This window comes from Crocodylus siamensis, chromosome 1 (genome assembly GCF_052110815.1).
Source record: "Crocodylus siamensis isolate JL-2025a chromosome 1, ASM5211081v1, whole genome shotgun sequence".
Classification (NCBI taxonomy): Eukaryota; Metazoa; Chordata; order Crocodylia; family Crocodylidae; genus Crocodylus; species Crocodylus siamensis.
The window spans coordinates 10,225,199-10,238,564 of NC_143395.1; the positions used below are offsets into that span (position 1 = coordinate 10,225,199).

Genomic DNA, 13,366 nt, shown 5'->3' on the forward strand with positions numbered 1-13,366 from the left:
TCACCTAACTTTTAACAAAGAATTAAAAACAGAATGCCAAACAAAATGATTCACTTCTGGTAGAAGTAGAATGTATTTTGGATCACCTAAAATACTTTTTTCTTGAGTTTTTTGTTTCATTAGGTCAATCCAAAAGGACCCTTTTTTTTTCAATTTTTCAGCTCCATCACTGAACCAAAATAAATCCATTCTCCACACGTCTCTGCTTGGCCCCTCACAGAACTTGTTCCCCATTTCCAAGCTCGGTTAGAAACTTATCTCTTCTCATTTGCATGAACCTCTTACTTTCTCATTCTTTCCTTATCTCTGCAATTGTATCAGATAAATGTGAAAGCATCTTGGGATATAAGTATATGCACATTGCCATAACTCTAATCTCACTGCCGAAGTAAATGGGAACTCTGTCCTTAACTTCAAGAGTAATAAGATCAGACCTTAAAGTTGTGTAGAAATGGTTGTACTTTGCTGACTTACACAGACTATGCCATTACCTGTCTTATGAACTCATTCACCCACAAAATCAGGAGCTCCTTACTTGTGTCATGACACAACAACAGTGACTCCAATGCTGAGAACAGGGTGCGGCATCTGACCAACACAAATACCTGAATAAGGATTCTCTTATTTCACATTCATTAATAAGGGCTCCTAGCATTGCTATCACTACAATAACGTTTGGGTCAGTGTTGTAATAGCCATAGCTACCTGGTAGAGCGCTCTTTATAATGGGAGAAGAAGCATCGGAAAAGAACACACCATCCCCTATAATGTTAGGATCATGCACTCTTGGCTGCTGTGGAAAATGCGGTTGCTGAATTCCTCGGTGGTGGGTTTGTTTTGGCTGGGTTTCATGCAGAAGCTTCTTGGGAACTGAAAGAGAAGCAGAAGTGAAACACAGTTGTTAGGATGGGTTATTCCAGCTGGTAGTAAACTGAGTTATTGTGTTATGCTACAGACGCAACCGGTAATTATACTGTAAGCAGACCAGGGAGACGCTCATTTATCACCATAATGTGTGCGCTCTAAATGCCTTAGCAGAGAGATTTGAGATCAGGATACAAGGTGCTCTGGACTCATTAAGATCTCACCTTATTTATAATGAACATATTCAGTCTCAAGATTTGTCTCAGTGTTCAGGTGGGGAAAAAAGTTCTTTGGGGTGGCAAGCCCTTTGATATCTTGACATCTCTTGGCATCTATAATTAAAAAGGATGTATTGTATTTCTGTGTCTTCCACTTTGCAATGACACTGTTCAGGTCAATGCTTGTCACTGAAGTTGAGACAGACAGCTCCTTGGGAGGGAGGTGAATGACAGTGAGGAGGCTAGGGACAGGCATTACACGTAAACCAGATTAAGTGATCAGAAACTGGTTTAAGCCTGTAACAGAACAGACATTCAGTGCACATAAACCAGTTTCAAAATGGCCCCAAACTGGTTTGAGATAAACCTGGTTGAATGTAGTATCAGACTTAACTGATTTGGCTCAAACCAGTTTATGCAATGTCTGTCCCAGACTTGTTGCTGGTTTAAGATAAACCAGAGACCCCCAGCATCCCAGCATACTCTCTGGGCTGGGCGGGGCTCTCTGCTCCACAGCAGGGCTGGCCCCTCCCCTCTGCTCTCTAGCCAAGGAGCACAGCCCCACACAGCCTGCCTGGCCACTTCTATCCCTGCAGCTCTGTGCCATGCCTGCAACTCGCTCTCTGACGGAGAAGCCCCATGCTGGACTCTGCGGGGAAGCAGGGGCAGGGCTCCCTCCACTCCCAGCAGAGTGCCAGTGCAGGACTGCACAGCACGGAGTGGCGGAAGCACCTGCCTCCAGCACTGGAGGTGCAAGCTCAGGCTGAGGCTCAGAGCCCTGGTGGGGGATAAGGCAGGCTCCACTCTCTCCCCCAGTGCAGTGCTGGCTGGAACCGCACCTGCGCTGGACACGAGCACCCTGACCTCCTGTCTGCTGCTGCTGCCAAGCAGCAGGGGCTGAAGCCCTGGGGGAGTGTGTGCAGCCATGGGGGGAGTGGTGGGGGCCCCTACATCCCCCACCCACACACCCCACCCTGCCCAGATGAGCTCTGCATTCCCGCTGCCCCTCTGCGGGGAAGAAGAGGAGGGAAAAGAGTTCCCCCCAGCATGGAACGGAGCCTCCCCCTGCCCTGGAGGGAAAGGTGGGGGGAAGAGTCCCCCTCTGGGGCTGGGCAGCCTCATAGAGTCCCCCTCCCCACCCCACGGTACCAGAAGGGGAGAAGAACCCCCCAGCACTGAATAGGGCCCCCTTCCTGGGCCCACAGTGGTGGGGGAGAGGGAGGAGGGGGAAGAGTTCCCCTCTGGGGCTGGGCAGCCCCGTGTGCCCAGATTGCTCCTGGGTGTCAGGGAGCCACTGGGGCCTGCCATGCTCCCCCTCCTCAGCTCAGCTTCCCCGAGGAAGGGAAGGTAGGGCTGCTCTAGTGCCCCAGGGCTTCTAGCTTGAATCACTGCAGCCATGTGCCATGTCTATCCACTTGCAAAGCAGTTCACTCTCTGCAGGTTAGACTAAACTGCAAAGACTGAATCAATTCAGGCTCGGGCTGTTTGAATGTCCGTCCCTGAGAGAGACACTGCCGATTTTTTTTTGTTTTTAAATGAGAATCATTCATTGGTTCAATTACAAACCAAACAGTGCACAGTGCAATGATTCCAGCTGTTGGAGACCTAACCGAGCAAGCTTTAAATCACCTAGCTCCGAGGATTCAACTTACTAGCGGTGGAGCTGCCATAGCCGCACAGCCTGCAAAATCGGTCCAAGCAGCTGCGTGAGCACTTGATGGGTTCGCCCCGTGCTATGCACAGTGCTTTACTGCTAGCAACACTTGAGTTACATCATGTAAAGCTAGGTACGGTATCAGCAGCGGTGACTCCAAAACAATCATCTCTTCAGTTTCCTGCTTTAGGCCCAGAGAAATCATATCAACACCACAGTATTCACCTCTTACAGTTACTGGGACAGATCCTCTGCCCTAAGTCAGTGCAGCCTCCAGGTCAGAGGAGCTATCTTGATTTATGCCAGCTGCAGGTGTCAAACCACAGTAAACTGACTTTTGCCACATAAACCTTAGCATGCCAGTTCATTTAGCCCGGCTTTCTGTCTCCAGTACCAGCCAGCACATACATTGCTCCAGAGGATAACATGCTTTGATAGGAAGAGAGCAGCCAAATACTTTTGGTCAGAAGATCTGATCTTAGGGTAAGAGAAAAACAACACGTGAACAGACAAAGTCTCCATCAAAAAGCACAATGCCTCTGTTGTCTTTGTGATGCTACGCATGAAAATTAAGACAAAATGGCCAGTTTGGCTGCACACCCTGAGGAGGAGGCACGTGGAAGAAGACTTGGCAAAGTGTGAAACCTTAAATGAGGAGGACAACTCCCTCCTGACCCGTGGAGGCCATCAGCTAACACCCTGAAGCATGAGATCTGATTGCCCTGGTCATTATTTAACTTGCCCAGCTACAAATGTTAAGGGTCAAGAAGTGATCCAGTCCTCTTGGCTGACCCTGTATTTTACTTACAGTCTGCTGAGGCTGAATATTCAAACTATATTTACTGACTCCCCTTCCATGCTTGGCTGTCAAGACATCAGCACTACAATTCTAGCCTTAATAGAGTTGTACCAGGTCAGGAAACAGACTTTTTAAAGAAAATAGTTTCTGAATAGGAACAGGCTGGCACAGTCATTTCTCAAGAAACCTGAATTGGCAAGAGCTCTCTGAGGGGAATTCAGCAAAGGAAGTATATGCCCTGATGGCAGCTAAACAGAAGCCAGAGGAATATCAAATACTGGAGTGGGAACTAAGTCCAGGATGTGTGTTGCTTTAAAGATGTTCTCCCCAGCACGCACACAGACTGTCATCTAGTGCCAAATCTAACACATGTTAAAAGAGGAAGCTCATTTGGGCTCGCAAACGTACGTTCTGCATATATCTCTGATTTATTCTGCAAGGTATATCTCTACCCTGCTTTCTACATGTTAAATGAGACATTTCCAGATGATAACAAGTCAGCAGCCTCTGAAAATCAGGGACCCCCTACTGCATCTCGCATCAAGGGTTTAAATGCAAAGGCATCAAAATCTCTACCACAGTTACTCTCTCCAACGCATGAGATAGTTGCAAGACTCTTAACTCTAATAAATAAAAGTTAGGAGCTTTCTTCTGGAGGGAGCAGAGTCTCACTGAAGCAGCCAACAACTGATCAGCAATCTCTCCAGGGAAGTTGGGGGGCCCTATTACTTCAACCTGATTATCTGCCTGCAGTAGATGGCCCCCTTCCCCATAGTAGCTGAGTGCCTTACAGGCTGTAAGACATACAGAAAACTAGAACTCTTGGTTCCAAAACGACCCCTTTTATTAGACCAACTGGGAAAGTGCAAGAAAATTGTCCTTGCCATTTCCCAGTTGGGCTAATAAAAGGGATCGTTTTGGAACCAAGAGTCCTAGTTTTTCTATGTCTTCTTGTCTCAGACCAACACGGCTACCAAGTGCACCCCTTACAGTCCGTAATGTATTTATCCTCTCATCACCCCTGCAAGGTAGGAAGAGGGTCTTATCTCCTTGCTACAGCTAAGGAACAGAGCAGCTAGGAGACTAACAGCCAGATTGCCGAAGGCGTTCAGGTATTTAAAGATAAGTAAGTGCCAAGCGGGATTTTCCAAAGCACCCAGACGCTTAATGCCCACTGATTTTCAATGTGAACTGGACATTTGAAAATCCCATGACGTGCTTATCTGCATCTTTAGCCCTTTCAAATTCTGGCCAGGACCTGCCCAGTCCCGTAAAGGAAATCTGTGATGGAGCCAGGACTCAAACACAGGTTAACAACCAAATTAATCACTGGGCCATATTTTTTCTAGTGCTCTTAGGAAACGGCCTCTGCTGGAAAAGGCTGGACCTGGTGACTTAATATGTAACATCTACTCTTATTCTAATTGATCTGCTACTCAGATAACATCCTGACAAACAGCAGAGATAGCCTGAGCTTAAAAGAAAATAAAAGTGAAAGGCCCACGTAAGTGCAGCCTCCAAGCGATTTCCAGTTGGTTCCTGTATTTCAGCCAACTGTGCAAGAAAAATTAAAACATCTGGTGCCTTTGAAACCCATCCTGCAGTTCTCACAAGAGGGGGAAGAGCTAACTTGACCATGGGAGCTGTAAGAAATACGTTTTGAACATGTCATTAAAAGTGCCTCCGACATTACACTTATCATTATTTGCAGTACGGGTCCTAAAAACACATAGCATGTGCTATGTTTGAGAAGTTCAGTCCACCAGTAGGACAAGCAGGCCAGGCAACAAAACAAGCAGAATAAGCTTTATATACTGGGAAGATCAGGAGAGAAAATGTGATACCAAGTCAAAGATGGAAATATTTTGGTACCAGTGGGCCCTATGCACAAAACCCCCGGGGAAAAACTGAGTGGCTCGGTGAGGGAGGGGTCTGTAGGTTATGGGCCTGGGAACAGGAGTCGGATTTGTCCTCTCGGTCTTTTTGTTTCTACATATGGTGCCCAACGGCCTCATTATCTGAGCACCACCCCCAAATTACGGGAGTGTGCACCCAAAACATCTGGGGTGACCCTGCAAAGGGGCCTGAAGATAAAGATCAAACCTCATATGGGAACACCGGCTAGGGAGGTGGAAGGCACCCCTGGGTTATCGAGCGCAGTCCCGGGCCCGCCTGCCCAATTATCTCATCTTCATTTTCCCAGCACACGGCCACTGGACAATGGGAAGAAAGCACCTGGAGAGTTCATCCCTAAATCACGCAGCCCCGGCTGGGTTGGTCACCGTCCAGTTCTCTACCACATGCTCATTTGTGCGTTTCCAGCCCATACTGTTTGCTTTGCAAGTTCAGTGTCATTACAACAGCTCCAGCAGAACATTAAACAAATCCTGCTGCTAATATTTTACGTACAGATCACATTAAACAAATCCTGCTGCTAATATTTTACGTACAGTGTGATCTGAGCAGCATGTGACTCCTTCACAGAAGAAAATTGCAACTGATTCTTTATTTGGGCAGGCTGTGGCCAACAACAATTACAGCTCAACATGTTTTTTAGAGAATGACACATCTTCTGTGGATAAACGGCCAACATGCATTTTTTTTCAGGACTGAAGGGCTGTTCTGAGAAATTGAGGTTTGAACCTTTAAATTATGAAGTCCTGCTATAAAAAAGGGGATATTTCATGCATTAGAGTCCTTAAATTATACTTTTTGGGCGCAGCTACACAAGACACTAACTGCACGGTAACCTAATAACACTGAGCAGAAGTGTGCCAGGCAAAAACCATGCTAATATGCTACTGTGCAGTAAGCGTCACTAAAAACCCATGTGCCGGTGCTACCGCACAGTAACACGAGTTACTGCACATTGATTTAGTACTTGATTAACCATGTAAACGTGCCCTGTCAGCCTGTTTAAATGCTTCTCTTGTGCACATGTAAGTGGTGTGACTTCTCAAGACTATGGCATTAAGAGTGATTTATTTGCTGCCAAAGAAAATCCAGTAAGTAGTTATTCAGCATAATCTGGATTTTAGTGCAAGTATGCCACTACACAGCACAAGAAAAGCACAATGCAAGGGGGAAAAAACACACGCATGTAAGAACACTATGTCTTTGATAATGCATTTATGTGGCATGTTTACTGTTAGTAACAATAGTAACCAGAGCTTATGGAGCTTTTTTTTGTTCTCTGTGCCCTGTACCAGTTGAGGACCATATTCTGCTTACCATGCCACACACTCTCTTAGAGGTAAAGGAGACCACTTGCATCACTCGAGCAGGGAGCATTGGGCATTTAAAATAATATACAAACCATATGTAGCAACTACAACACTATGATTGAATAGCAGGTTTTAAATAATGCACAGCAAGAGTTGAGGACAGGAAATGAATTTCACATCAGGCTGAAGCTACAGGGGACTTTAGGTAGGCAGAAAGTAAGTCCCAGTGTTGTTATTTGTTCAGGACACCAGAGTTTAACATCTCTATTCACATGAAAAAATAATAGATCATTAATGACTTCAAATGGTCAAGACCTCGGCTTTACATCACATTCATTTATTTTGAGCAGCAGACATTTTGGCCCAAAGTAAGACAGAACGTAAGCCTGAAAGTAAATGCAAAGTCCAAAAAAGGAGCTCCTTGATCTCACGCAGAAGTGTTTTTGTACAGACTTCTTCCAAACCACTGACAGAAGGAAATGACTCACACAGACTACAGTAAGTCCATTTTCCTGCAGCCTCAAGTGTCATGTGGGAATCAAACAGGACTTTCTGGGAAAATCTCCCTGTTGCAGCCCAACCCACCTACTCATACCACAGACACTGACTCAAAAGAGCCCACCTCCCAGGGTTTGCTTCTCACAATCCAACACTGTGTTAAACAGATGCAGAAACTCTGTGCCTCCATTTTACGTGTAGTAAAATTTCTGCTTTCTTGCTGGGGAGGAAACGGTAAAAAGGTCTGATGAGCAGGATCCAGGCAAGGTTCAAACACACCTATCAAGACTGCTCCTGCAGCAACCCTGCCGTCTTCTCCTAAGCTGGGACTACTCCTTGTAGCAAACCAGGAGATAGATCTGTAATGGGGAGACCTCTAAGTGAATTGTCTTTTAGGGAGGACATTGGCTGTATTTTCATACCACCCTTAGTGTGTTACCGGAAAAGCACTTGCAAAAAAGGCAACTTCTGGGCCCCCTGAGGCTGAGCCGACTTCCCCTAAAATCAACCCAAGTCTTTTAACTGATCTCACCAGGCCCTTCAGTCCAGTCTGAGTAATACCTGGAGTATGCCTCCAAATGTTATGCCTGATATTAATAATACGTCTAGAGTAATATCTACTTGTTCACATGACAAACCAGATTTTTACTTCTTGGTAGCAAGACAGAGCCAACACAGCTATGGAAGAACTCCCAAAAATCAAACTACCAGCATGTATCTAATATAGATCCAACCAAAGCCATTTTCACGATATCGGAGTGCTTTGGATTCCACTGCATTCTGCCCAAGGGCAGTAAAATCTTTATTACCAGTGCCAATGGATGAGGCAATAAAATTAGTAGATCCCAGGTTTATTGATAGTTTATAGGACCAGTAGTTAGGGGGAAAAGAGGTTATCTTTTTGACTGTGCACTGAGCAAATTTGCTATGGAGTCAGTGAAAGACTGTCTGTGGAAGCCTAGCATCAGGGCCAGACACAGGCATGGGCAAACCGGGCAGCTGCCCAGGACCTGAACAGAAAGGGGCACCAAAAACGGTAATTTTTTTTTATTATTATTATCGTTATCTCTGGTGAAGGGCAGCCTGAGACTAAAAGTCTGCCCGGGGCTGCCAGGAATCTAGGTCTACGATGCCGTCTATCATGTTGTCTTTAGCTTCACCTCTAATAACCCATGCTACGATTTTATATAGTGTTTCACATTTTGACTCACTTATTTTATTCCATCTCAACTTTTCGAACATAAGCAAGTGATACTACAAACAGCTGTATCTACGAGCAACAAAAACCCAAGTGTCCTGTCCATAGGCACTTTCTCCTCCTTATTTCACAGTCCGTCTTCCTTACAGTTCTTCTGTCACATTTGAAATGTAATTAAACATTTAGCAGCTGTTGCCAATGAATCACAAGCCTGATTGATGATGCGGCTTTTGCTTTCCACAGGGCTCAGCAGAAAAGCATCCACCAGGCTGCTGTGTACATATTGTATTTGGAAAGGAAGTAAACCAAAAGGAGTTCACTCTGCAACAGATGCTTTCAGGTACAAAGACAGACTTTCTCCCCAGGGCACAGAAATCCAAGTCCTGTTCAATTTTGATATGGTCTCAAATTTAATAAAGTTCTGCATTAATACCACAGGGCGCAAGCCTTGTGCAGTTCCCAAACGCCACCCACCCGGCCGTTCGTCCCCAAAGGTGCCTTCCACCAGCCCGAGATACCTGGATCTCTCTGACTCTCAGGCTATGTCCTATCTCCACCCAAAACACATAAGCCAATGACACCAACTCCACACTACTGAATAACAGCATAAGCTTTCCACACATTTATATCATAGGAGTGTCACAAAGGTGCTAGTGTGGGGAGCTGGACTGAGCCTATCATGTCTGCATCACCATTTCCAGATGCTTTTGTTTGCCATTGTAAGAAACAGCTATTGGCAAAGTCACTGTTAGAGTAATGGTCTGATGCCAAGCTGACTTAAACAAGCGCACCAGAATACCTCCGCTGGGTAAATCAAGCTACCTGTGATTTACACGGAAGAGTAAGGTAGATGAGATTAGGCTATTTGATCCTTGGTGCCTCAATTCCAGAGATATGTAGATATCCGGGGGAACTTTGGGTGCAACTATCTTAGCTTACAGTGTGGGGAATAGGATGATGGTCTACAAGAACAACAGCTACAAAAAACACCCGTAGATGTTAACTTCCTAAAAAATCCACGTGCATCCATATATGGGTTTCTGGCCCATCTCTCATGGCTATAATGAGCACAGGAAATATTTAGCATAGCAGAAGGATGATAAACTGAAATTAAGAAAAGGCATTAAATGTCCACTGGACCTACGAAAGGCATGTCACAAAAGTAGGATCCAAACCAGGAAAGGAGAGTACCTGCGATAGTGATAACTTCCAGGGTTACATTAGATAGGCAGAATACTTGCAATGCAATATAGAAGCCTTCAGGTTTCAGGACAGGAGCCAATCACTGATTGACAGGAGCCAACCACCCATGCCAAAAATGAACACAACAGGTTCCCCTTGTGGAATGATTTCCCAATAATGGCATGATTGCCCAATATGGGAAATTATGACTTCCTCCTGCTGCTCAAGTGTCCGATAATGGCTACCATCAGAGAGAGGACACTAGACAAACCACTAATCTGATCAATTAAGACAGTTCCCAGGATCTCATGGGATGCCAGCATCATGCTTGAGACCCCGGACAAGGGAAGAACGAGCAGTGGAACCAAACTCAGACCCAAGAACAAACAGATACCATGTGGAGAAGGTTTGGTGCTTAGAGGTGCACTATTAAAGGCAGCCACAGTATTAAAAACCCCGCAACTTTTGTATGCAAGTGTATGCATGCAATATTTGCCATATAAAAGATACTGAGGTTGAAGCAGGCATTACTGAGTATAATTCAACAACATGCAGCATGCAGGAAGTCAGGTAATTTAGCAGAATGTTCTCTTGGACCTTAAAATCTGGGATTTATGAAGAAAATACAAAACTTGCTTTCAATCTGAGTCTGAATAGTCAGACAGTCCTAGCTTTGGAGATATTGTCCTTTGGTGCTAACAGTTCCTAAGCTTGGCCTCAGCTGATAATTGGAAAATAGGAGAAAAATCCCTTTAGATACCTTTGAATTCTGAAAATCGTTTAAAAACACCCTGGTTTTAAAAAACACCTTTAAAAAGCAAAATGCTGTAGCCCTGAACGTTGTCCTTAAATTATATGGCCTATAGTTTGCAAGAAGTTCTTTATACAGCCAATATACTTTTCAGGAAAGCACACATCTTATCTATTGCTTCCACACACATCCTGGGGGAACAGTAAGTTTTGGGCATCCAGATATAACTGAACTCGCTACTGCAAGTAACTGCCAATTTTCTGGAGCAGCAAATTATAGTCACGTTTTCACTGCTGCATCAAACAAACTGCATCGGATAGGCAGCAAGGCTGGGGTGGGCTTTAGTTTACTCCAGAAAGAAAACAGGAGGACATCACTGAGCACCTACTGAGTGCTCTTATGCAACGAGCACTGCTGTGATTTCCATGCCAAGTGCAATCAGCAAGGATGGAAAAAACACTGTGGGAAAATGGAAAGCTGGATGGCCTTGGCGGCTGTCCAGTTCTTAATGATCTAGAAAAAAAGAAAGAGCATGAGGTTTTGAAGGCTAAATATGTCTTTCTATTAAATCATGTAGATTGTAATTGGTTTGATGAAATGTTCCTCAAGAACAAGGGGGGGGCTCCATGCATGAGTTTTCCTTGTTATCACTCTAGCCTACGTTCTGTTGAGTGCAATAATTCAACTTCAGTAAGGTCGGTGTCTCGATGTGCTATCAACTAAGGGCCATATTCACTTTGTTAATACTCATAACAGGCAGTTTCATGAGTGGGACCTTGCAGGACAGGGCTCTTGCCCTGAAAGCTGCTCTCCATGGGATTATAAAGGAAAATTCTGATCTCATGTAAATCTGACCTAAGACCACAAAACCTATCAAGAAGGTAGAGCAGAAGGCCCATTTCTGGCAAAACTCTGACCTCTACAAGAGTGTTAATTATTATCTGAACTTCTGAATGCACCAGAATGTCTTCAGCACATTGTCATCAAGGATTTTTCTATTTGTGCCAAAGATAACTGGAGAAGAAGAATGTGATTAAAAACAATTAGCATGGATTCACCAAGGGCAAGCCATGCCTGACCAACATGATTGCCCTCTAGGACAAGTTGACTGGCTCTGTGGATGCAGGAAGAGCATGGACATGGATGCAGGTAGAAGAGTAGATGTGGTATACTTTGACTTTAGCAAGGTTTTTAATCCAGTTCTCCCACAATGTTTTTTCAGACAAACTAAGAAAGTACAGGTTGAATGAATGGACTGTAAGGTGGACAGAAAACTGGCTGGAGCATCTGGCTCAAAGGGTAGCAATCAATGGCCCAATGTCTAGCTGGCAGCCCGTATCAAGTTGAGTGCCCCAGAGGTGGGTCCTAGGGCTGGTTTTGTTTAATACCTTCATCAACAGGAAGACAGGATGGAGTGCACCCTCAGCAAGATTGTGGATGACACCAAGCTGGAGGGGAGTAGTAAATACGCTGAAGGGTAAAGCTAGGATTCAGAGATACCTAGACAAATTGGAAGAGTGGAACAAAAGAAATCTCATGAGGTTCAATAAAGACAAGTGCAAAGTCCTGCACTTAGGACGGAGCAATCCCATGCGCCAGGGCTGACTGGCTAAGCAGCAGCTCTGCACAAAAGGACCAGAGAGTTACAGTGGACAATAAGGTCAACAGGAGCCAACAATGTGCCCTTGTTGTGATGGCACTGGTGAGGCCACATCTGCCGTACTGTGTCAAGTTCTGGGGCCCCTCTACAGAAAGGATGTGGACAAATTGAAGAGAGTTAACACAGGGCAATAAAAATGTTTTGGGACAGGGAGCATGACTTCTGAGGAGAGGCTGAGGGAACTAGGATTATTTAGTCTGCAGAAGAGAAGATTGAGAGGGGATTTAATAGAAGCCTTCAACTACCTGAAGGGGGGTCCAGAGAGGCTGGAGCTGGGCTGTTCTCAGTGGTGGCAGATGACCAAACAAGGAGCAATGGGCTCAAGTTGCAGCAAGGGAAGCTTAAGTTAGATATTAGGAAGACTTTTCTCACCAGGTGGGTACTAAAGCACTGGAACAGGTTGCCCAGAGAAATTGTGGAATTTTAATCCTTGGAGGTTTTTAAGACCCAGCTAGACAAAGCCTTGGCTGGGACCATCTAGTTGGGGGCAATCCTGTATTGAGCAGAGGACTGGACTAGATGCGACTCCCTGAGGTTTCTTCCTACCCTCATTTGCGACGATTCTAGGATGATGATGCAGGTTCTAGAAAGACCTGCAACTTATGTGGCTTTAAGAAACACAACCCATTTTCCATGTCTTGCTGCAACAGCTCCAGCCTCTTGTTCTTAGTTGCTTCACTTTTCAAGACTATTTACCTCAGCAAAAGAAATGGAGCTGAATCATAGCCCCCAGTCCCTTTAGAAATCTTGTTTTATTGCTCGTGCCCTGGGGAAAAAAGACTGTTAATTCACTGCAAAAGAATAATTGAGTTTCTACAGTACACTCTCTATTAAAACACATCTATTGTCAACTTTACTTTTGGTGACTCTTTCAAACGTATTGATCTACAGGTTCCCAGATGGAAGGGACATTGAATCCAGTGCCGATGCTTTAGGTTGCATACAATCAAAAGGAGTCTAACTGGAATATCGTTCTCTGTAATGTTTGGGTTTTTTCCATCTGATCCCACTGATAAAGAAATTATAATTAAATACAGCAGTTAAATTGCATTACCTAAATGTGAAGTGTCTACCCAAAAACCCCTTTCTGTGTAATGACAGGATACTATTAATGGTAGTTCCAAAAAAAAAATCCATCTTCCTTTCAATCTGAATGAAACCACCTCAACTCCCTTTACTGCATAATGGCATGGGATCATATACAGCCAGAGATGGGGAAGAATGATCAGACTGTGAAGTGCAAAATGTAGTCCCTGACTGCATCAGCTCTTAAAGTACTGAAGCTGAATTTAGCCAGGCAGTTCCTGAGTTCAATACC

The 13,366-nt window shown here is 44.8% G+C and overlaps 1 protein-coding gene across 3 annotated transcripts in view; it reads right to left on the minus strand.

Annotated features, from left to right (window-relative positions):
- The window catches only part of LOC149872568 (protein eva-1 homolog C-like), a 307,247-nt gene that overhangs the window by 19,870 nt on the left and 274,011 nt on the right, over nucleotides 1-13,366 (minus strand). For all 3 annotated transcript variants that reach the window (XM_090031332.1, XM_090031345.1, XM_090031338.1), the window contains one exon: nucleotides 706-870. In XM_090031332.1, coding sequence (XP_089887458.1) covers nucleotides 706-870 — 165 coding nt within the window. The remainder of the gene's footprint in view (nucleotides 1-705; nucleotides 871-13,366) is intronic.